At 40.6% G+C, this 23,891-nt stretch overlaps 2 protein-coding genes across 4 annotated transcripts in view; one reads left to right on the forward strand and one right to left on the reverse strand.

Moving 5' to 3' along the window:
- Nucleotides 1-21,750, reverse strand: part of LOC149822277 (uncharacterized protein At3g49055-like) — a 38,681-nt gene extending 16,931 nt beyond the window's left edge. For all 3 annotated transcript variants that reach the window (XM_089980937.1, XM_089980938.1, XM_089980936.1), the window contains exons 1-2: nt 20,537-21,750; nt 19,911-19,987 (exon numbers count right to left, since the gene is read on the reverse strand). In XM_089980937.1, the coding sequence (XP_089837063.1) occupies nt 19,911-19,987; nt 20,537-21,664 (1,205 nt within the window). In that variant the 5' untranslated portion in view covers nt 21,665-21,750. The remainder of the gene's footprint in view (nt 1-19,910; nt 19,988-20,536) is intronic.
- Nucleotides 2,025-4,053, forward strand: LOC149822278 (uncharacterized). The gene is made up of 2 exons (XM_089980939.1): nt 2,025-3,243; nt 3,479-4,053. Exons 1-2 carry the CDS (start codon nt 2,154-2,156, stop codon nt 3,505-3,507), a joined length of 1,119 nt encoding a protein of 372 aa, XP_089837065.1. The 5' UTR covers nt 2,025-2,153; the 3' UTR covers nt 3,508-4,053.
- Nucleotides 21,751-23,891: the final 2,141 nt, after the last annotated feature.

Raw genomic sequence — 23,891 nt, forward strand, 5'->3', positions numbered from 1 at the left:
AGTTCAATTAACTAAAAAGGGACCATTAAATAAATATATATATAGAAATATATATATATATATTTATACTAGTACGCATTTAACTCAAGGACGCTGTTCCGCGATCCTTGCCCTTTACCTCCTGTCAGTCTTTACTTGCCGTCGCGCATCGCGTCGAGGTTTCGCGTTGCACTCCTGCTTACAACTTTTACTTGTCGTCGCGCTTTGCGCCTAGACTCTTGCTATTGCAGATGACGTGCAGGTTCTTGCTCTTTGCGGATGCCTTAAAGGCATCCTCGTGGAGGATGCAAGGGGCATTTACCACTCTCCCTCTTGCGACAAGAGTTTTGTCGGGAGCGAGCGAACTTCTTAGCGGGTGTTCTGTTGAGAAACCCGTATCCCGTCTATCGAGGCCGGTATCGAGTCATGCGAGACATGTAGATACCCCGATAGCGGATGTGATTCGAGATAATCACATGCATAATGTTGGCACAAGGTATTGTTGTTTCAAAGGATAAAGTAAAGTAGATAAACTTTACATCTTTGTGAAACACTCCTGTTGAAGCTTCTGTTGAGGAACTATACCCCCTTCATCCTAAAGTACTTGTAGTCGTGCACGACACGTCTAGTACTGCGATGATCGGATGAGACGGTCGTGCGACCTCGATCAGTGCTAAATGCACAATGTTGTAATCACATAAATGGCCTCACATTCGCCTTCACAGGCAAGATGCTCGAGTGGTTTAAAGACCACAGCATAGAATGGGTCGTTAGTTAAGCAACCCCTAACGTACCTATTCGCTTCCATGTGTCTGTCAAGGGAGAGGACAGAGCGGTACAAACTCCAATGGACAGGTTGTTAACAACCACCCTACGGGCAACGATCTGGCTTCCCCAGTCATTGGAGTTAGGGGAAAGGGGCTACAATAGTTAGCTCAACACTTCTGCAAAAGTTGGATGCATCCGTGGCACTGCCTCCTTTGGGGAATCCTCTCTCGGCTAAAGCCGTCCCTTTGGAGCGGACTCAACTAGCTATTCGGGTTATTGAAAATACATAAAATAACAGACGCCCGAACTAGTTTCAGTTGTTTCTATATTTTGCCTGCGCGTACCCGCGGGTTAGTAATTATCGAAACATAAGGTCTGTCTACACTGGTCGTTGGGTACTGATTCGCTTGCACTACTGACTCGCTTGCACTACTGATTCGCTTGCACTACTGACTCGCTTGCACTACTGATTCGCTTGCACTACTGACTCGCTTGAAGTACTGATTCGCTTGCATTACTGACTCGCTTGCACTACTTGTTCGCTTGCACTACTTATGTGTTTGCACTAGTTACCTGTGTGCATTGCTTACCTGTTTAACTGCATATCTGCTTTAAACTGTGTAACCTACTGAATTAAATCTACATAATTCAGTTTCTGGTAGTCTCTCTTGTGTACCTACTAGTTTTTCGCGAAACTAACCCATTCTATGGGTACAGGTGATGATTAGGTACACCACAGGCGATGGTGCGATGGCAAGATGGCTTCAAGACGCTCTTCTTCCTGCTCTTAGCTCGCATCCTGTTGTTTGAGGTTTTGTAACGGATTTTCCTGGGGATATCCGAATTTTGTGCTATTTGGAGAATTTCTTAAATGAAAGTGGTTTTTCCAAGTGTTTGCAAGTGGCATGGGTTGTGCGTTTTGGTTCTTTTAGCTAACGCGCCCAAAGTTGTCAGCTTGCCTTTCTGAACTTAGCAAAAGTATAGTCTTCCGCTGATTTCGTAAAACATCTCTGAGATGAAGAGATTCATTTTTAGTCTCTTGTCCGTTTTTCTGAAAGGTTTGCAAGTTTGAAATTTTGGGGTGTTACATCTCCCCTTTCTGAAACAACGTTTCCTCCTTCTGAAACAGTGTTTTCTCCTTCAGCGTGCTCATCGACTGTGTTCATCCTAAGTTCTCTCTTTTTTGTTACTCTATCATCTGTGTTGGTTCTCTTTTTTTTTTTCAAATCAGTTTTGATTCCTTAAATTTCCTTTCCTTCCGTCGTTGTTGTTTTAGTGATCTTTGTGCAGCCTTGTTTGGTCGTACAAGTATCTGCCTTATTACAGTGTTTCTGATTAATTGAGTGATCTTAAATCTGTTTATTTCTTTTCATTCATCTTGTTTGCTTATTCATTATTCTACTGATATGGATTACTCTTCGTCTTCATCATCCGGTCCCTCTGCCAATTTCTTGAGTCAGCTTGTTACAGAAAAACTTACTCATTCTAATTTTTTGACGTGGAAAAGGAAAATCCTTCCTTTTATACGGAGTCAGGATCTCGATGAACATTTGGATGGTTTAGTCCCTATACCACCACGGCTTATTTTGCAGGAAACCAAGGATGAGAAAGGTGACACAATTACCATTTCCATTAAGAATCCAGAATATACAGTTTGGAGGAAGCGGGATCAGTCTTTAGTTGCTTATATTACGTCAACACTCTCTCAAGAAGTGTTGGTTACTCTTTCAGATGATTGCATTGCGGCGGATCTGTGGAGTAAACTGTCACAGACTTACTCTCAAATATCAGAATCCCGAGTTATGTTCTTAAAAAATGAATTTCAAAGTTTGAAGAAAGGTTCCATGACAGTCATGGAATACATAGGCCGCTTGAAGAGTATTACTGATCAATTGGCTGTTGTTAGAAGTGCTATTGCAGATAAAGATAAAGTTCAACAACTCCTCAATGGATTGGGTCCTGACTTTGACATGTTTACCACAGCTTTATCATGCCTTCCTCACTTGCCCACTTTTGACGACCTCCAAGCGAAACTTCTCCAGCATGAGATGGTTATGAAGCAAAGGGCAGAAGGAAATGAATCAACTCGTCCTCATTCAGTTTTGGCCATGGACACTTCTGTAGGTTTTGGACGATGGAATGGAGGGCATCAAGGAGGCAGAGGCCGCGGACGTTTTGGGCAGGGAGGACGTGGTATCTTGCCTACACCTAATATTTCAGGGGGTTTTAACACAGGGAATCAGAGGAGAGTGCCCACTTGTTTCCTATGTAACAAAAGAGGACATGTGAAAGCTGATTGTTGGTTCAACCTACAGAATAGAGGAAAAATAAACAAAATTGAAAATAAATCCGCTACTGTTGTGGACACAAAAGGGCCATCCACAGATGTGCAACAACTTTTGTTATCAGCATTGTCACAGATGACGATCAAGCAAAATGAACAAGGCGAATGGTATGTTGATTCAGGTGCCGCCACGCATGTTACGGGTAATGCGGGTAAGTTATCTCACTTATTGCCTTATTTTAAAAAAGGTAGTATAGTTACGGGAGATGGAACTTATCACTCCATTAGTCATACTGCAATGCACATATCCCTATGTCAAAGTCCTCACTTCACTTGTCCAATGTCCTTCTTGCTCCTAATATTAAAAATAGCATTGTCTCTGTAGCTAAACTTGTTGACGATATGAATTCTTCTGTCGAATTTACTCCCTCTTCTGTTTATGTTAAGGATCTACGAACGAAGGAGACGTTCGCTAAGGGGGAGCGACAAGGAAACATGTACGTCTTCAAGGAGATTCCTTCAGTGTCTTCGTCTTCAGTCCCAGTTCTCCAGTTGAAGTCGTCCAAGCATTCTTCAGTGTCTTCGCCTTCAGAGTCTTTGTTTTTTCCTTCATTGGCAGTTTTTAATTCATTTCATTGTAATAAGCCAGATATTTGGCATAGTCGTTTGGGACATTGTAATCGAGGTTTCGTTAAAAACCTTGTATCTAATGGTCTTCTTCCAGAGTCTAGTTTATGTTCATTTTCTAATAATAATAATAAATGTTCCTCATGCGAACTCTGCAAAAGTCATGTTCTTCCTTTTCATATTATAAATAAAAGAGCTTCAAAGCCATTTGAGATTATTTGTTCTGATGTTTGGGGACCCGCACCTATTCCTTCTCTTTCTGGCAGTCGTTACTATGTTATCCTTATTGATTCCTATTCTCGTTATACTTGGATATATTTCTTAAAACACAAGCATGAAGTTTTTCAAATATTTCGGGAATTCCATTCGATGGTCAAAACAAAGTTTGCTTGTGATATTGTGCATTTTCAATGTGATGGTGGAGGAGAGTATTCATCGAACGAGTTTATTGCCTTTCTTCGGGATAAAAGAATAAGTCGACAGGTTTCTTGCCCTCATACTCCTCAACAAAATGGGGTTGCAGAGCGGAAATACAGGCATATTGTTGAGAGCGCGATGAGCATGTTACATGATAGCAATGTGCCCGTTAGTCTCTGGACAGAAGTTTTTCACACATCTGTTTATATCATAAATCGTCTTCCTATGGCACTTTTGGATCGTAAATCTCCCTATTATACTTTATTCGGGCAACATCCCTCTTACGATCAACTGCGTGCTTTTGGTTGTGTATGTTATGTACATATTGATTCATCTCTGCGAAATAAGTTTTAGGACAAGGCTGGCAAGTGCAGATTTGTTGGGTATGCAGATGAATACAAAGGTTATCGATGCTATGATCCTACTACAAAACGTATTAGGACCTCCAGAAATGTTGTTTTTGACGAACGAAATTTTCAGGTCAATGACTCTGCAGCGGTGCAATCTCGAGAATTAGAAGTATATGATCCATGGATGAGCGCAAATCTTTTTGCTAATACAGGAGAAACATGTCAGACAAATTGTCCTTCCTTCGACTTGAGTAGGGAGTTGAATGACTCACAAATACATGTTGAATCATCTCCAGTTGAGCCAACCCCAGTAGAACGCTTCTCTGGACAGGTATACACTAGACGGGACAAAAATACTGAGCCAAGGTATGTGGAAAGCATCGCCAATGATCCGGCTCAAAGGCCGTCACGCATTAAGCATCCTATTCAACGATGGGTGAGTTATGAGACCTTCTCTCTTGATTTCCAGTTGTTTATGTCTCAGCTCACAAAACAGGCTGAACCCACTTGTTTTACTCAAGCTCTTCAATCCCGTCATTGGACTGAAGCTATGAATGAAGAAATGGAAGCCCTTCATGAATGCCAGACTTGGGAAATAGTCCCTCGGCCAGAAGGAAAGAATGTAGTTGGCTCAAAATGGGTTTATAAAACAAAATATAAGCCTGAAGGAAGCATTGACAGATATAAGGCACGACTTGTTGCTCGAGGATTCACACAACAATATGGTGAAGACTACGATGAAACTTTTAGTCTGGTAGTCAAAATGGGTACTATTCGTGTCATCATATCCCTAGCAGTCGATCGAGGTTGGAGCCTTAGCCAGATGGATGTTAAAAATGCATTTTTGCATGGAACTTTAAAGGAAGAAGTGTATATGGAGCAACCTCCTGGTTATGCCGAGAAGGACCCTACTGCTTGGGTGTGCAAACTAAGGAAATCTCTGTATGGGTTGAAGCAGCATCCCGTTCCTGGTTTGAAAGTTTCTCTATGCAAATTCAGAGTTATGGTTTTAGAAGATGCTCTCTGGATCATTCCCTTTTTATTTGCCAAAAGGCAGACATTGTTATACTTCTTCTTATATATGTTGATGACATTGTGATCACTGGGAGTTCAGATAATCATGTGCAAGGCGTGAAGCAGTTTTTAATGAAAACTTTCAAAATGAAAGATTTAGGGGAGTTGAGGTACTTTCTTGGTGTGGAAGTTGACAGACAACAAGACACATTGACACTCATGCAACAAAAATACACTCTTGACCTTCTGGAAAGAGCCGGGATGGCGAATTGCAAACCAGTCAGTACTCCTAGTGTATTACACCAAAGACTGAGCTCTGAAGATGGTCATCTTTGTGTCAACCCTACAATGTATAGAAGTCTCGTGGGAATGTTACAGTACTTGACCTTTACCAGACCTGATATAGTTTATGCTGTCAATCAGGTATCCCAGTTTATGCATGCTCCAACGGAGGGTCATATGGAAGCTGTGAAGCGCATTCTACGCTATTTAAAAGGAACTATAGGAGACGGACTTGTTTATCGTAAGAACGATAATTTGCATAGAGGACATGAACTCATCACTTATACAGACGCAGATTGGGCAGGGGATCCAGATGAGAGACGATCTGTCTCTGGATATTGTGTATATATTGGACACAATTTAGTGTCCTGGAGCAGCAGAAAACAAAAGGCAGTGGCACGATCGAGTACAGAGGCTGAATACAGATCGATGGCTGCAGGCACGGCAGAAGCCACATGGATTAGACACTTATTAAGTGATCTTGGGGAGACAATTATTCGATCTTTTCTTCTATGTGACAATCAAAGCGCAATAAACATTGCATGTAATCCTATCCAGCATAGCAGAACGAAGCACATTGAGATTGATCAACATTTCATACGGCAGAAAGTCGAGATGAAGGAGATAGAACTACGTCATGTTCGAACAGAAGATCAAGTGGCAGACTTGTTTACCAAGGGGTTAACAGGACGTCAATTTTGGCTATTGAAGAGCAAGTTGTACATGATCCAAAATCACGTACAACTTGAGGGAGGGTGTTAAAATATAGCTTGCGTATGGATCTGGATCCAAATCCATACGCATGGTATGTTAACGAAACACATGTTGTTTTACTCTCATTAATGGCATCCTTGTAATATCTCTGATATTACAAGGATAGTTGTATTTTTGCTGTTATATATAATATGGTTAGGGCTTGGAGGTCGAGCATTGTGAGCCGCCCCAGCCATTGTGTTCTCTCTCTCTCTCTCTCTCTCTCTCTCTCTCTCTCTCTCTCTCTCTCTCTCTCGCCCTGTTTCCTGTTAATGCTATAGCAGATATGAAATTTGTTAAGCTCATCGTCGTGGCCATGCCTTGAGAGGGCATCGGCCAACTGGTTGCTAGCACCCTTCCGATACTGAATCTCAAAGTTGTAGCCAAGGAGCTTCGAAATCCACTTCTACTGGGTGGGAGAAATCACTGTCTGCTCAAGCATGTACTTCAGGTTCCTATGGTTAGTCCTCACCACAAAACGTCAACCAATTAGGTACAAACACCACTTGTCTACGACCAGAATGATGACCATGAACTCTTTATATGTCGACATGCCATGTTTCTCCTCTGCGGTGACCTTGTTGAAATAGGCTAAGGGATGTTCCTCTTACGTGAGAACAACCCTTATACCCACTTCGGACGTGTCGACCTCAACTACGAAGGTCTTTGCAAAATCCGATAGAGCCAACACCGGAGCTCGAGTCATGGCCTCCTTCAGGGACTCGAAGGTCATGGTAGACTCCTAGCTCTAAGAGGCCCTTCTTCAGTAAGTCATTCAAGGGGTGGGTGATCTGAACATACCCCTGAACGAACTTGCGGTAGTACCCCGGTAAGGCCAAGGAATCCCCGCAGTCCCTTTAGTGACTGGGGCACCGACCAACTTTGCATTGCGTCGATTTTCTTGAGGTCCACCTCCACACCTTGGCCTGAGATGACATGTCCCATGTAATGTACATGGGGTTAACCAAAACTGCATTTGGTTCACTTGGCATACAACTGATGCTCAGCGAGAGTCTCCAGGGTAATCCGTTGATAGAGCATATGGTCTTCCCAAGAAGAGTTGTAAATCAAGATGTCGTCGAAGAAAACCAATATGAATTGTCAGAGGTAGGGCCGAAAAACGTTATTCATCAAGCCCTGAAAGGTTGTTGGAGTGTTGGTGAGACCAAATGGCATCACAAGAAACTCGTAGTAGTCGTCATGAGTTTGAAACGTCGTTTTCTAGACATCATTCAGGGCCATGTGGATCTGGTGGCAACCAGACCTAAGATCCAGCTTCGAAAAGTAGTGTGCTCCATGCAGTTCGACCAACAACTCATCGATCACTGGAATCGAGCACTTGTCCTTAATCGTAATCTTAAGGGTCTTGTAAACGATCTAGAACCGCCAAGATCCGTCCTTCACCAATAGAACTGGAAAAGAATATGGACCTTTGTTGGCTCGGATGATCCCATCGGCAAGCATCTCCTTCACTACTCGCTCAATCTCCAGTTTTCGAGTGTATGTATATCTGTAGGGTCGAACATTAGCTGTCTTGGCCCCGAACTCAATAGGGATTGCATGATCATGAGACCGAGAGGGTGGAAGGCCTTTAGGCTCATCAAACAGTGTGCCAAACTCCTGGAGTAAGGCCTCCAAATCAGTTTGGGTCTCCTCTAGGGTTGTGGGTACCTATTCTACTACCATCATCACAAACATCTACGACACACCCTCTCAGACCACCTTAGCAAGTCGTTTAGACCCGGCTAGAGAAGGTAACCGGGGAGAAGCTCGGATTGACACCTAATGGCCACCATACTCAAACTCCATAATCATGTCCTTAAAGTTCCACCAGACAAAATCCAAGGACTGCAATCATTGCATCCCTAACACCGTGTCTGCACCATTGATCGGACATGTCTGTGGTCAATATCATTCCATGGATCTCCAGTCAAATGCCAGGGCAAAGGGCGGTGCATTTGAGTTTGCTGTCGTCCCCAACCACCATCTCCAAGGGATGCTGAGGGGTAGTTCGCATTTGGCCCTCTTTGTTGACCGTGCACACACGAAGTTGTGTGTTGAACTGGTATCTATCAACACTGAGATAGACAGTTGGCCGATTCTACCTCTCACTTTCATGGTCTCTAGTACTTCCACTCCAGCTAGTGCGTGGTACGAAATCTCTGGAACGTCATCAGTCGCATCTGACAACTCGGCATCATTGGTTTCTTAGTTGTCAAAGGCGTCGTGCCTAGACGGCCTAGGTGCAGCCCCACCACCTGGGGAACGCAGTTTGGATGGTGGGGCCCTACATTTCCGCCTAGGCCATAACCTAGGTCAGCAAAACTTTTTTGTTAAGTCGTTGACTAATGTCAATGACTATAAAAGGGGGAAAAAGGGGTCCCTTTTCCCCTTTTTATTTGTGTTTGCGCTCTCCTCTCTCTCACATGCTACGGCACGAAGAAGAAGACTCTGAGCCGCTACGGACTACAGGTACCTCTCTCTCTCTCTCTCTCTCTCTCTCTCTCTCTCTCTCTCTCTCTCTCTCTCTCTCCACGTCGTTAGCTCGTTTTGATCGGCTCAGTTTGTTGGCTTTTTAAGCCTTTCCTCAAATAATTTGATTAGGGTTTACCGTTTAACTCAAGTATTCCGGTGGTTTTTGAATTTCTCTTATGATTAATGCTTTACTGTTAATCGTGTGTTGTTTCACAACCTTCATAGTCCTCATTTTTCCCCTGTTTTCCAAAAGATTGTTTCCTTTTTTAGGTTTGGATATGCTCGACACCCTTGGAAGAATATGCCTTTGTCCCTATTTTCCCAAAGATTTTGTTTTCCATTTTTTACACATGATGTGCCAAAATCCTTAGAACATCTTGAAGGTATTCTTTTCTTGTATAATTTACTTGTTTTTTTTGTGTTATCATTGCTGACTTGCAGGACTATACATTTTGCTTGGAACGTTATAACTGCTGCATACATTGAATAATCACTGTTCCGGGTAGGTGCTTTTATATTTTTCTTGACTCATGTCAAGGGTTTGAAGTTAGTGTCATCCTTTATGCAGCTAGAAGATTAATCTAGTGAGTTGCATCCAGATTTATTTTTTCTGCAACCAGTAAGGAGTTGTATTTTAAACTCCTTGTGGCTATATATGTGCAGCACCATTTATACATCTTGGTGATGAGAAACCACTTGTTATGATGCATGTTATCTCCATCATGATTTAACAATTCTCAATTATTATTAGATATATAGTGAATTAAAAGAATGGATACATCTTGTCTTCCAAGACCCAGCTCATTGATAAAGCTATTCATTCTTTGGCTAGCATCTTCTTTCGAAAACACCTGAGAAAATTATTTTTTAAAAGCCTCTTGCAAAGCAACAGTTATAATGATGTATAATTTAGGGATATTTCATGGGAACATGTACAATATCTTGCATAGTTTTGTCTTTTTGTAGCATCATGGGGATACTTTCTTTGTTTATCTTGTGTGTTATGTACAAGTGTGATTTACCATTGCAGTTATTACTGCAGTAGAGTACTCACAGTGTTTTCTACAAGGTATAGCAGTTTGGTTCTCAAACCATCAAACATGATTGATTGTTCCCTCAATATTTTATTCATGGGAATATAAAGTTCTTGAAAGTTCTTGTTTAAATGAAAAGGATCAAGAGGGTTCTTGTTATGTCATCATGACTGCATACTTTGGCCTTTTCTTCTGATATTTGCTATGAAATTGATGCTTATGCAAAGTTAATTCATTTGCCCTTTGCTAAGCAGGTTGGGGCAAAGGAGAGATAGTGCATGCAGTATTTACAAGAAAATCTTGAACTTTGCAGTGACCAGTGAGATAGAAAAGGTAACAGCATTTGTGCCATCAAAATAACATATTGACTGCAGTTAATTTATAACCAATAGATGACAATGAGTGTATGTTGTGCATTTTTATTTTACTCTCATTTGTGGTTGTTATGTGTGGGTAGATGTGCATGCACCTTAGTTGACAGCATTTGTGCCATCAAAATAACATATTGCCTGCAGAAAATAATGCATGCATGAACACTTGCTCGTGCATGTTTATTTTTTGTTTCTGTAAATTTTTTTACAAAAGCCCAAAAGCATGTTTAGACTATTATTTATTATGTAATATATTATATATTTATATATATGTAATATGTGTGTTTCTGTGAAAGGCTGAATTCATATTTTGCGCTTATGTTAATTGTTACTTATGCTTACTCCTTTTAATTTAGTGAATTTACATGTTCATTTTTTTTTAGATTCTTATCATTTTTTAGAACGATGGAAGGGGCTTCTTCTGCAAGTGTTAGTGGGTCCACTCCAAACTCGACATTTTCAAGCAAAAACCAAGTGATCCACTGTGGGAGTGGGCTTATATTAAGGATAAACAAGATCTGAATTATGTGACATGCATTAAATGTGGAATAACTTATAAAGGAGGCATATACAGAATAAAGCAACATCTACTTGGGATTGAAAAAAGCATGAAGGCTTGTGATAAAACGGCAGAAATCAAGCAAGTGCTTTCTAAGTACATGGAGGAATCGAAGAAGAGAGATGAAAAAAATTAGATTAAGTTAATATATATGAAAGAAGTGAAAGTTTGTTCTCAACTTTCGATTCTAACGAAGGACATGTTGCAGTTTCGCAGATGGAAGAGCAGCCGAGTAGTATATTCGGCTTGAGACCACCACAGGCAAAATAGTTTATGGATTTGTACTTTTGAAGTGATCTAACAGAAAACGAAAGGCAAACAAACAAACCACATTAGAGAATCATTTCAAAAAAAAAGAAAAACAATGTGCGAGTACATTAGTAGATGGTTTTATGATGGTGGAATACCTTTTAATACAACGAAGTTACCTTCATTTTTCAGTATGATTGAAGCTATAGGCCAAGATAAAGCCTCCATTATATAAATGCAGAAATCGAGCTGCGAGAACCACTTTTGAATAATGAAATGAAGAAAACGAAGGAGTTCTTGGACCAATACAAAATGGATTGGTCCAAATATAAATGCAACATAATGTCAGATGGTTAGACTAATAAAAAAGAGCGTACACACATTAATTTTTTGTTAATTTCCCTTTGGGAACAATGTTTTTTAAATCGATTGATGCATCAAATGAAGTAAAAGATGCAAATTTGCTTTTTGCATTGTTGAATGATATTGTTGAAGAAGTTGGGGAGGAGAATGCAGTTCAAGTTGTTACCGATAATGCCTTTAACTACATCAAAGATGGTTAAATTGTTGATGGATAAAAGAAGACATTTATTTTGGACTCCTTGTGCTGCACATTGTATAAATCTGATATTGGAAGATATAGGAGAATTGAAAGAGTTGAAGAATATTTTTGAAAAAGCAAGGCAATTGGTAGTATTTATATACAAACATACGTGTTGAGTATGACGAGAGCACACATACAAAGGAACCTAAGTCACACGGACTCGGCTAAAAGGTCAACGCACCCGCGTCGACACGCCCCGACACGGGTGCGGCTTCGGTCATAGGGCGAACACGATCAACTAAGTGTCGGACTCGATCAACGCACCGGGGCCGAGTTCGTCCACATTTTGGACTCAGACAACTTTGACCGAGTCTATTTTTGTCTATTTATTACAATTAATTTGGACTCGGGTCGGGTCCAGATCCGGACCCAACCCGGATCCAAAACGGTATCGGGGTCGGATCTTAATATATATATATATATATATATATATATATATATGTCCCCATGTCCAAAAATTTTGAAATTGCTCCGCACTCGTGTCGCACCCGTACTCGTACCTGTACCCATGTGATATAGAAAGGAACTTACATAGGCCAGAACTGACGAGATTTGCTATTAGATTTTTTACTTTATAAAGCATATATAATTGCAAAAAAGGCTAAGGTTCATGTTTATTGGAGATGATTGGGCAAAAAGTAGTTTCTCAAAAACGTTTGTTGGTAAAAGATGTGAAAGCATGATTTTGAGTTCAAAATTTTGGAAGGGAGTGAGTTGTGCTCTGAAAACAATGGCCCCTTTGATTGACGTGCTTTAATTGGTTGATAGCAATGAAAAGCCTACTATGAGTTACATTTACGAGAAAATGAACCGTGCAAAGAAACAGATCAAGGTATAAGTTAATTTTTTTATATTCTACTAATTGTAAATTTTGTTTTTAAATTTTAACTTAACTTGTATAATGATTATTTTTAATTATTTTACTTAATAGATAAATTTACCCTGTTTAGGAGATAATCGATAAAAAATGGAGCAATCAATTACACAAACCTTTGCATGCAACAGGCTTATATGTAAATTCAGTCATATATTATGAGTATGAAAATATCGAGTCCAATGAGGAGATAAAGATGGCTTATATGATTGCATCATCCGTCTTGTTCGAAGCAAAGCAGATCGAGATGCACTAGTAGACTAACTCATAAGATATATAACTGCTAGTAGACCTTTCGGGGTGGACTTTGCAAAAAAGAAGAGAAAAGTGCAAACATCAGGTAAGATGATTAAATTTCATATAACTCGCTTTACATTATTTTTATAACTTATATATTTTATTTACATCTAATTTGATTTTTTAGCGGATTGATGGATTTCTTTTGCCATTGGTTGTCCCCAGCTCCAGACCATTGTTGTTTGAGTCTTAGGCCTCACATGCAGTGCATCCATTTGTGAACGTAACTAGAGTATTTTTGAAGTGGTAAGATATTATTTACTATTAATTAATAATTACTAAATAATATTTATTAGTTTATATATATTTTAACTTTATATTTTTTTTGCAGATTCATACAAAAAAAAGAAACCAACTTTTGCACAAAAAGTTGAATGATTTGATTTTTGTGCAATATAATTGAATATTGAAGCGAAGGTACGAGGAGTGAATGAACAAAGCACATCTTGACCCCATCATCTTAAGAGAAGTTGATGATAATGATTTAAGGCAAAGTGAATATGAGGTAGTCTTCGAAAATGACATGTCACTTACATGGGATCTTGTTGATAAGGCATCTGAAGCGTCAAGGCATAGGGCGGGGGGCAAGAACGCGTGCTACTAAAGACCTAAGAAAGAAAAAGTCTGACAAAGGAAAGAAGGTGGTGAGCGTGAAAAAAGAAGAGGAAGAAGCTAGCTCTACAGATGAAACTGAAGAAGAAGAGCAATATATCGTTGAAGATAATTCAGATGATGATGATGGACTTTCAAGTTCATTATCTAAGGATTAAATTAAGTTGTTATTGTAAACTTATTATAAACTTATTGGGGTTCTGACTATTTTAGACTTGAATACACTCAAAGTTACTTACGTTATGTGTGTGTAGATTTGTTAAATATCTATATGTCTATATTTTTATTTGGTGATTAATTTGTTATGTTTTAATTTTTTATATATATTATCAGTTGCATGGTTTGTTTATTCAATTGTTCTTTGTTTTATTTTTTAACATGGTTATCACTTACATTGTTTTACATCTTTGTAGTGACTAGATTTATTAATTTGTGTTTTAGAAGGTCGATGGATGGTGGAGGTCTTGGAGAATGTCTCTCAAAGGATCCTGAAATATTGCACACCAGTTGACTTGGAGATGCCTCTCAAAGGAATAGTGAAGTGTAACTTTTGTGATTTTATAATGTATAGAAAATTGCATAGATTTAAATGTCATGTTGTGGGGCATATCAACTCCACTGTGAAATTATGTAAAGACAACATTCTTTCTGATATTCGTGTTGAGCTTCTTACTAGTCTTAGAGAAGATGATGAGAGAAAGGCACAAGTACATGCAGCATTTGTGGGACAGAATTTACCAGAGGTGGTCCCTGATTCAAAAGATGAAGATGATCTGCCATCATCATCTCAATCCACTAAACGATGCAATAAATGAAGGAAATCGTTGAAATGAAGTTTGATATTGAAGAATAAATACATATGTTTGATATTGAAATGAAGTTTGATATTGAAGAATAAATACATATGTTTTTGAACTCTGTTTAGTTAAATGTATTGTGATGTTAAATGTTAAATGTTAAATGTTTTGTGTTGGACAATGTATTGAGCAAGTTATTTAATATAATTGTCTTATAGTGTTCGACAACATATTTTGTTTTGTCTTTTTCTTATTGTTTATTGATTTTATGGTGTATACATGTTTGTTATCAATTTTAGTAGTTTGTTTACATATTTGTATGCTTTATTTTGTTTTTTTATTTGGGGTACCTATTAGGCCTCACCTAGGCTTTTTAGGGGCAGAGCACCTAGGCTCCGCCTAGCACATAATGACAACTAAGGCAGGCCTCACCATCCTCAGCCTCACTATTGCACAGGTACAGAACCAGGACCTTACACTTGTGGTCCCTCGTCCATACCTCATTGCAATGATAATAGAGGCCCTTCTTACGGTGCTCCTCTATGTGCTCATGAGAGAGCCGCTTCACCTGAACCTTGGGGCATGATTCTTTCGCAAGCCCTATTTGTGAAGAATGATTTGTGGCCCACTTGGTAGGCTTCTGAGGGACGGTGTCCCATGATGGGCGGGACACAGTCCTGCCAGGGGACGAATTCACCAGGGACATGAACCTCTGACCGGGAGTCCCACTGGTATGACCCCAGTGCAAGCTTATCCTGACAGTCTCCTCGGCCATGCGTGCCAACTCGAAACCCTACATCAAAGAGATGGGTCTCGCGGCCTGGACCTCGATCCACAGATCTGACTTGAAAGCCATAATAAATGTCTTAATCAAAGATTCTTGGGACCATGCGGTAACGAGGTTGCTCAACCTCTTGAACTCTGCCTGATAATCGTTAACATTGCCATGCTAGCGAAGCTTGGACAACGTAACCAAACCATATCACCAAAGCTCTCAAAAAGGCCTCCCAAGAAGGCATCCCCAATTGGGTTTCCATCGAGTGGTACCATCGGGTAGCCTCTTCCTCCAAGTAGATCGAGGCAAATGCCACCCAGTCTTCATCAGTCATCTTTGCGATCATCAAGTACTGCTCGGCTCGGAACAACCAGCCCATAGGGTCCGCTCTGGCAAACTTCAGAAACTCCAACTTGGGTGGGCAGGCCGAGTAGGGTCAGTTTGTGGAAGAACCCGAAGATTGGTCACCTGAGTTGGAATCCCCATTATGATCGTTTCGATAGTTCCCTTGATTCTGGATAGAATCCAAAACCACGAGGAGTTGTTGGAAATGCTTATTCAGTTTTTCGTTGAGCACATCTACACACGCTCATGGATGCCACCTATGGTCCCTGTCAAGTGGGTGATTTGGGAGTCCACTCCGTCAGTAGTTCCCGTATCATCTCCTATGCATGTGTCATGTCTCGGGTTTAAAGGGTTATGGATTTAAGGACTTGGGCCCTCGCTTGAGAGACTCAAAACTAACGGAGCGATAAATGGTACTGGTAGCGTCGCGCAAGCACACGTCCGGGTTGGCGTAGGGCTTCTGCACACAAGCCAAAATCGTCATAGAACTCGAGCACCTGGGTTGGTGAAACCCTCCCAAAAGTGTCTATGTTGCACCCAAAAATACGTATCTGACTTGGTGTGGACTTGAATCAGCCCGAATCGTCCAGATTCGGGCTAGATCAGTGTTGGGTCTGATCTAACACTATGCACGATAAAAATCTGACGTTACCGAATTAAATACAACTAAGAATAAAAAGTAGCATTGATACAAACCTGTACGAAAACCGAGAAGGGTGTGGGCCCTGGTTGTGTCGTCCAATAAATTTGGTTGGTCGATTTGGCTCCAGGGAACGGTGCTCTAATACCACTGCCAGGATCCAAACTCCCACAGAGAATGATCATGTGGATCCGAGTACGTTGAACGATGTGCGGCTCGAGAGAGGAAAGCTTGCACGTGGGACCGCAACATGAAAGAAGGGTGCGGCTCGTGCCTAGCAGCGGGCGGGCATGCTGCAGGTGCGAGGGAGAGAAGGGTGTGTGTCCGGCCGAAGGTGGACAAGCAGCAGGCTGGGGCGACAACAGCAAGAGAGAGAGAGAGAGATCGGGGTTGGTCGTACAGGCAAGGAGTAGGGGGAGCTTGGCGCTAGGGAGGAGGAAGAATTGGGCATTCCCTCCGACCGACAACTTGCGAAAAAGATGGATAGGTGAAGGGAGAAACATGTTCCCTCGAAAGGCAATCAAGAGCAAGAACTGAAAAGAAGAATTGAGAGAATATTCATAAACTTTATTGAAAAATAACTAAGCTAGGTACATCTACTTATAAAATTATAAGAAGGCAAAAGAGTAAAAATACATAAGGGCATCCCAGCCTAGATGGGACTCTAGGCTGGTCGACCAGCACAATCCCAGCCTGGGTAGGTCTCCAGGCTGGGCAGGTTTCCCTGCACAGTCCCAGACAGAGTGGGACTCTAGGCTGGTTGGGTCCTCTAGGTCGGATCCTGGGGCAGATTCCTTAGATCGGATCTGGGGCAGGTTGGATCCATAACATCACATGGATACGGATGCAAGAAAGGGACACTATGTAGATACGCTTGGTATGATATGCTAATTTTAAAAAATTAGGATACAGGAACATGACCGTACACAGATAGATGTATGCATGTGTGTGAGTGTGTGTATAAAACAACAATTCTAAATCACTATAATTAGGAACATCAAAATAATGAAACCAATTTGAAATTGACATGTATGTAATTGATGACAAATTTTAAAAGAAAAAGAACTCAAATGAATACAAAATAAGTAAATAAGATCATAAAAGGAAATAAATAAAGTTAATGACACCATATTGACTGTGTGAGAAACTGGTTTGACTATATCCATGAAGTGTTTGAATGTCATGTCGTGTCAATACGGGATACGCATGATAAGTGAAGTGTCAGTAATGACATAGATGATGTCATATTGGTGCAAGGAACTGAGAAAGTGCAGCATTCTGACATCCCAAAATCATGAAATGTTTGACCAGGAAATTTCTAATTCAGGGTAGGTCAGTAAAATAGTGCAGTGGCAAAATTCAACAAGATTCAAGAGCTCTAATCAACTCTACTCAAACTTAAATTGTGCTTCCCATCAATAAAATTAGAACATCTTTGTAACATCTTTGAGCCTAGTGCAACAGATAATGAAATAGAAAGATGTGATATCTATGTGATATGAACACTTCACTTAGCACGTGCATCTCGTACTGACACGACACGACACTCGGACAATTCATGGACACAATAAGACACTTCATCAACATAGTCAAATCAGTTTCATGCACAGTCAACATTATGCCATTAACTTTATCAATATTCTTTTATGATCATATTACTTATTTCATACTCATTTGAGTTATTTTTCTTTTAAAATATGTCATCAATTATATTACATTTTAATTTAGTGTTGTAAGTATAATGTATCGTACAATATGGTATGATACTTTTGGGTTTTGCGATATGATACACACTGGTATCGCGATACGAATGTGTATCGTACCCGCATTGCGTGTATCGTACGATACACCCTTGTATCGTATGATACACCTTCAGCGCACTTTAAAAATGCAAAAAGTTACTTTTTTCATTTTGGGTTTTAAATACCTTTAGAGGGTCAACTTCTCCATTTGTCTAGAGGCCATTAAAAGTGCATTTCCACCATTTTTTTACCCAAAGAAGTGGGTTAAGGTAAAAAAAGTGTATTTTTGCCATGGGTTAAGGTAAAAAATCATTATTATGAGTAAAATTATAAAGCTACTCTCCAAAAAAAAAATTGCCTCGGGGACCGCTGCCCCCTACAACCCCCCACCAACTTACCGCGAAGTTGGATCCGCAAAAATTAAATATTTATATCAAAGTAGAAATTCAGGCTCCACAATCCTCCAACAAAGATGGCATAAGATGATCTGGCATGGCAATGACGCACTCAAGTAATGAGTGAAAACCGATTGAAAATCGAGTGCAACTATTGCCATAATATTTTTGTTTATGTAATATAAAAGTATGAGTCTTGTGGCATGTTCTTAATTGCAAGATATTTAATATTTTGCATTGTTCTCGTAAGATATGCATGCAATATTATCTATGATTCTATATTAGTTGAGGTTTGATGATGTCTTATGTGGCACTAGAGACATAAATGCTTCATATGTGATTTTATGGTTGTATTTTGTGCAATTCATTGTTGTTTCATGTGATGTGATTTTTTAAAAAAAATTGCTAATTTTTCTTATTTTTCTTGATTTTTTTGAATTTTTTAGAAATTTTTTATTAGAAATTTATGATACGATACGATAGGTGTTACTTTGGGCCCAACCGATACGGGTAACGATACGATACTTACAACCTTGTTTCAATTTCAACTTAGTCGCATTATTTGATGTTCTTAAATGTAGTGATTTAAAAATGTTGTTTTACACAAACACACACATACATACATACATGTATATGTGTGTACGGCCGTATCCCCATGTTCTAAACTTTGAAAATTATCGTGTAGTACCAAGTGTATCGGCATCATGTTCCACCAACTATGGAAAAAAAATAGACCATCAGCTTAAGAGGAATCTCAACCTCTGAATATGAAGCATAAAACAAGCAGAATTAACAGAAAAGGATAAAAGATTGGTGTATTATCAGTGAAACTACATTCTGCTTGGAAAAAAATCATTGCAAACACAGCAGTTCTTAATGGGTCAGTCCTTTACATGATCCAGATCCAATTTCAAGCGATATGAATCCATTATCCATATGCTGATATGCAACTGGAATAAGGTAATTTATAGATTGAGCAAAACGGGTCTGGTAGGCTCCAGGTTCAGTCAACCAGACATTCAATCCAACTTTGCAAATTTCAATAGTGAACCCAAAAAACTTGTGCAAAGCCTATCACTGAAGAGATTAGAGCATACAATTTTAAAAATGAATTAATGAAAATCCACTGAATGAAAAGCAATCTCATCATCTCATAAGAGTTTTTTTCCTGTATTTCAGAAAAGAAATAGCGTTGCAATGGAATTCCCACGATCTCAGTGTTTGAGGTTGAATCTGCCACAGGACCCAGATCTTCCCTTCATGGAAGGGGTACTCAAACCTGAGATCCCAAAAACTTCCATGACACAGTTTTCTGGCTCGCTTTGTTCAGGGAAAATGTGGGGGGTGGGAGGTGGCGGTTTCATTTGCGCATGGCGGTATGGGTGAGCCAGAGTTCCTTGGATTTGAGATCCTAGATCTCAAATTGCCTCCAATCTGAGATTTAAGGGAATCAAACTCACCCTCAGTTTGACAGCACACTAACAATTAAAACTTGACCCAATAACAATTAAAACTTGACCCAATAGCAAGTAACACATCAGTCTTATCAGCATCATGGTGAAGAACTAAATTACAAAAGAGAAAAATGACCAAGAGGGTGTGACGCAGAAATGAAACAAGAACTGTGCAATCAAAGGGATTAAGGCAACTTAGTGTAGAAAGAGTACCTTGATTCTTCCAAAGAATTTCTGAGTTGAGATATCTCAAGTCGCATATTCTTCATCATATTCTCGATAGTGGATGCCTGAAACCAATACGATATACTCCACAGTCATGAATGAACATTCACCACGTTGTTTGGGAGGGAACCTAGCACACTAAACAGATTGAATACACTAAATCTGATTTGATTCGAACAGTGACAAGGTCTAGACCACTCAAATATCCCAACTAAAGTTGAATTATAAAGAAACGTGATATTGAATACACATATAAACAAATTTTAATTTATGTAACGAGAATCCTTCTAGTTCCGTTCTTGTTTGGCATCACATTGTTGTGGATCAAGATGAGCACTTCTTCAAGTTCAAGTTTCTTTTTTTTTTCACTCTTCGAAAATTTATTTATTTTCTTATTAATACAAATGTATGAGCCTTGTAAGATAGAATCATAAATCAGAGGTATATACAATATTCTACTCATGATCAAAGCGCTTCCCTAATGTCCAGCAACAGATTTGAACGAGTTGAACAAATGATAACCAAGTTCCAGAATATGAAATAAAACTAAGCTTGCAGTTCCATACTGCCGAACAAATGAGTTCATAACAGAAAGAATGGGAAAGACAATTTACCAGACTGACGGCTTCCTCTTCAGATTCATTTCCATCCACTTTAGCGCCAGAATTCACCACCCCGTGGCCATCTGTTTCGCTAGCAGCCGAACCCATCATAAAACCAAACCCCACCCTCTGCAGACCGCTCTGTGCTATTTGCAAAATCGCCACCCTCTTCTGCTCGCCTCCAGCACCCTTCAATTTGTTCAGCGACCTCTCGGCCGCTTCCTTCTCCATTAATGCCACTTTGAGCAACACGCCGATATCCCTCGCCTCTTCAGTCAGGCTCACCACGCTATTCTCCAACTCTTTCTTCTCCTTCTTCTTTTTCTCTTCGTACTCCACGAATGCCGTTTCCGCAGCTACAACAAGCCCGTTGAAAGTCCTAATTCCACCCATCAGCTCCCTCGTCCCTGCATCCAAGCCCGATTCTCCATCGCCTGCATGCGCAATCCTTCCAATTTCTCCGGGCTCTTCCGCGGCGAGTTTCTTGATAATCCCCAAGACAACGTCGGACGCCTGCCTGATTGAAGCGGAGAGCTCGGCTATCGCCAACTTCTGACCGGCCCTTTCCTTCTCCAATTCGACAATCCGAACGTCTGCTGCCGCTAGTCTTTCACTGATCTCCCTCTCCCTCTCCCTCTCCCTCTCCCTCTCCCTCTCCCTCTCCCTCTCCCTCTCGAGCGCCTCATCTATCGCCGCCTCCAGTTCCTCATTCTCCCCCGATTTTTCCTCTTCGTTCATCATAGTCTCTTCGATATTATGGAAGACTTCTTTCTTCTCCATTGATGACCGATCCTCGAGCTCCCCAGCGGAACCCTCGGCTCCCCGGACATCGATCGAGATGGAATCCCTCTCCGACGAAACTTCTTCCGGAGTCTTCCCCGGACCGAGGGTTTCCGATCCCGATTTCCGGTGCCCCTCCTGCTCGGCCTCATCAACTAGGGCTGGGGTTGGAATTAAGTTATCCCCCAACGCCACGGATATCGATCGGGATCCCTCCGACGAGAGATCGGATGAAGATCGGGAAATCGATATAGAGTCATCGCTCTGCGACAGGATCTCGGGAGGATCGGAAGGAGGGGTAGGGTTTTCCGAATCATCACAATCACCTGGCGGAGGATGGTCGGAGTCCGACGACGCCATGGCGAATATCCATATAAGGGGGGGAAGGAGGAGAGAGTGATATCGTCGGAGAGATCCTGCATGACTGACTGGTAAGAAGCTGGCTGGAACCCTAGCTACCAGTCAAGCAGATGACTATAGAGAGAGAGAGAGAGGACAGCAGTTTCGAGCCGGTAAACGGTTCGGAATCGGATCAGGTTGTGGTCGATCCGTAACCTGCACCTGGAGACCTGTGGTGGGGGTGAACGAGAGCGGATCCTGATCTCACCCAGCGTTTACAACCACAAAACCCACCCCTCTGTGGGTCCCACTTGTACTGAGCTACAGTACTGTGGGGGTTAGTTTTGTGGCTCTAAAAGCCAATCTCACCCAGCGTTTTACAGGATCCGCTCTCGGGTTGAATGGATCGGAGTTTACGCCGGATGTTGAATCGATGTTACCCATATTCGACTCCAGATAATGTATAGGGAAATTTTCATTTGGGGCCGACCATTTACTCCTAATTTCAAATATGGATCTCATTTTTCTATTTCTTATGATATGGGCCAAACTTTTTCTGACTATTGTAAAATAACGAAGAGCCTGCTTCAGCCTGCTGTTATCTTCACTTTAACCTGAGTTAAAATATTTTGAAATATCGAAAATACCCTTGTACTTTTTTCTTTCCACAACTTCTCCACCTTTCTTTTTCCCGTGCAGCCCCACCTCTTTCTCGTTCGTTCTTGATGCTTTTTTTCCCACCATCCTCATTACTCCGTTTTTCTAAGAGCACGTTTGAAAGCAAGAAAAAGTCTACAACAACAACTACACCTTCATCCCAAACAATTAGGGTCAGCTATATGAACCAAAAAATAAATTCATTTTGGGTCTTCCACATGAATCCTTTTCCTCCAATCATTTCTATCCAATGTCATGTCCTCGGTGAGGTTCAAAGCATTCATATCCTTTTCTATCATTTTCATCCAAGTCTTCCTAGGCCTACCCCGACCTCTCATAGAAAAAAAAAATTACTATGACAAGTGGATATGATAACTTTTTCTAAATAGAAGATCTTCACTTGTTTGTGTAGCCTGAAAAAAAAAATGTGAGTAAATTGATTGAGAAAGAGGTGTGTTGTTGTCTTTCCACTCTATATGGTATGTCGTTCTCGATCCCTCAGCCACTATGCTTCCTGCCATCCCCTTCACTTCTTCTTCTTTATAGAGGTTCTGAGGATGAAAGAATGGTTAGTTTTTTTAACGGGAGAGGATAACCTGAGATTGGTTTGGTGGTGGGGGGGGTAAACGAGAAAGAGAGAGCGAGACACGATCTTAACATGGTTCAGTTATCTTGAGAAAGAATCTACGTTCAACGGTGAGATTTCTATTGATTTCTTATATAGTTAACAATCAACAGATTCCTTATGAGAAGTAGCAACGTATTTGGAAGTCAATGTTACAATTAGAGTTCAAATTGGAAAAGAGGTGTAGGACTTCAATCTTTATTTATTAGTGGTTTTATGTCCTTCATTAGGCTTTTCTTGAAGAGAAATCTCCACCCTTCTTTGATGACTAGGCAAAACCGTATCACACTTACTTTCCTTAACATGCCCCTTCAAGCTCAATGGACGATGACAAACATTGAACTCGATCGTATTTGAAAAAGAGGAACTGATGTGTGGATAAAAGCTTTTGTGAAAATATCAGCAAGTTTATCCTGGCTTGAGATGGAACTGAACAACAAACTGCAAACTGCTGTTTGGAGGCACAGTGGTCTTGCACACAAAATGAAGCTCAATCTCAAGATGTTTGTTTTTTCTAGATTAGGCATTAATATTGTCATACCAGACCACAAGTGGTGAGACCAAAGGCATGCCAAGCTCTTGCAAAAGAGATTTGGACCCAGAGTAGTTCAATAATTGCATTAGCCAATGCTTGATATTCGACTTCTGTACTATGAGCAAGACATATGCTTTTTAGCACTCCAAGAAATCATATTGAAACCAAAAAAAGAGATAAAGCAAACCCACCCATAGAATTTCGATCATCCAAACTATTGGCCCAATATGAAGGTCTTGATCCAAAGTGTACTTTAGATCAATGTTGTGAGAGGCGTACGCCACAGTACTTGAAGCGTACGCCTCACAAGCGAGGCGCACGCTCAAGGTACTGAGGCGCATACTCAGTACCTGAAGCGTTGATATTTCTCTTAGCCTTTTTATATTTCATTTGTTCATAAGATGACTTTTATGACCTCCTAATACTTTGAG

This window comes from Nuphar pumila, chromosome 11 (genome assembly GCF_984573655.1).
Source record: "Nuphar pumila chromosome 11, dmNupPumi1.hap1.1, whole genome shotgun sequence".
Taxonomy (NCBI): domain Eukaryota; kingdom Viridiplantae; phylum Streptophyta; class Magnoliopsida; order Nymphaeales; family Nymphaeaceae; genus Nuphar; species Nuphar pumila.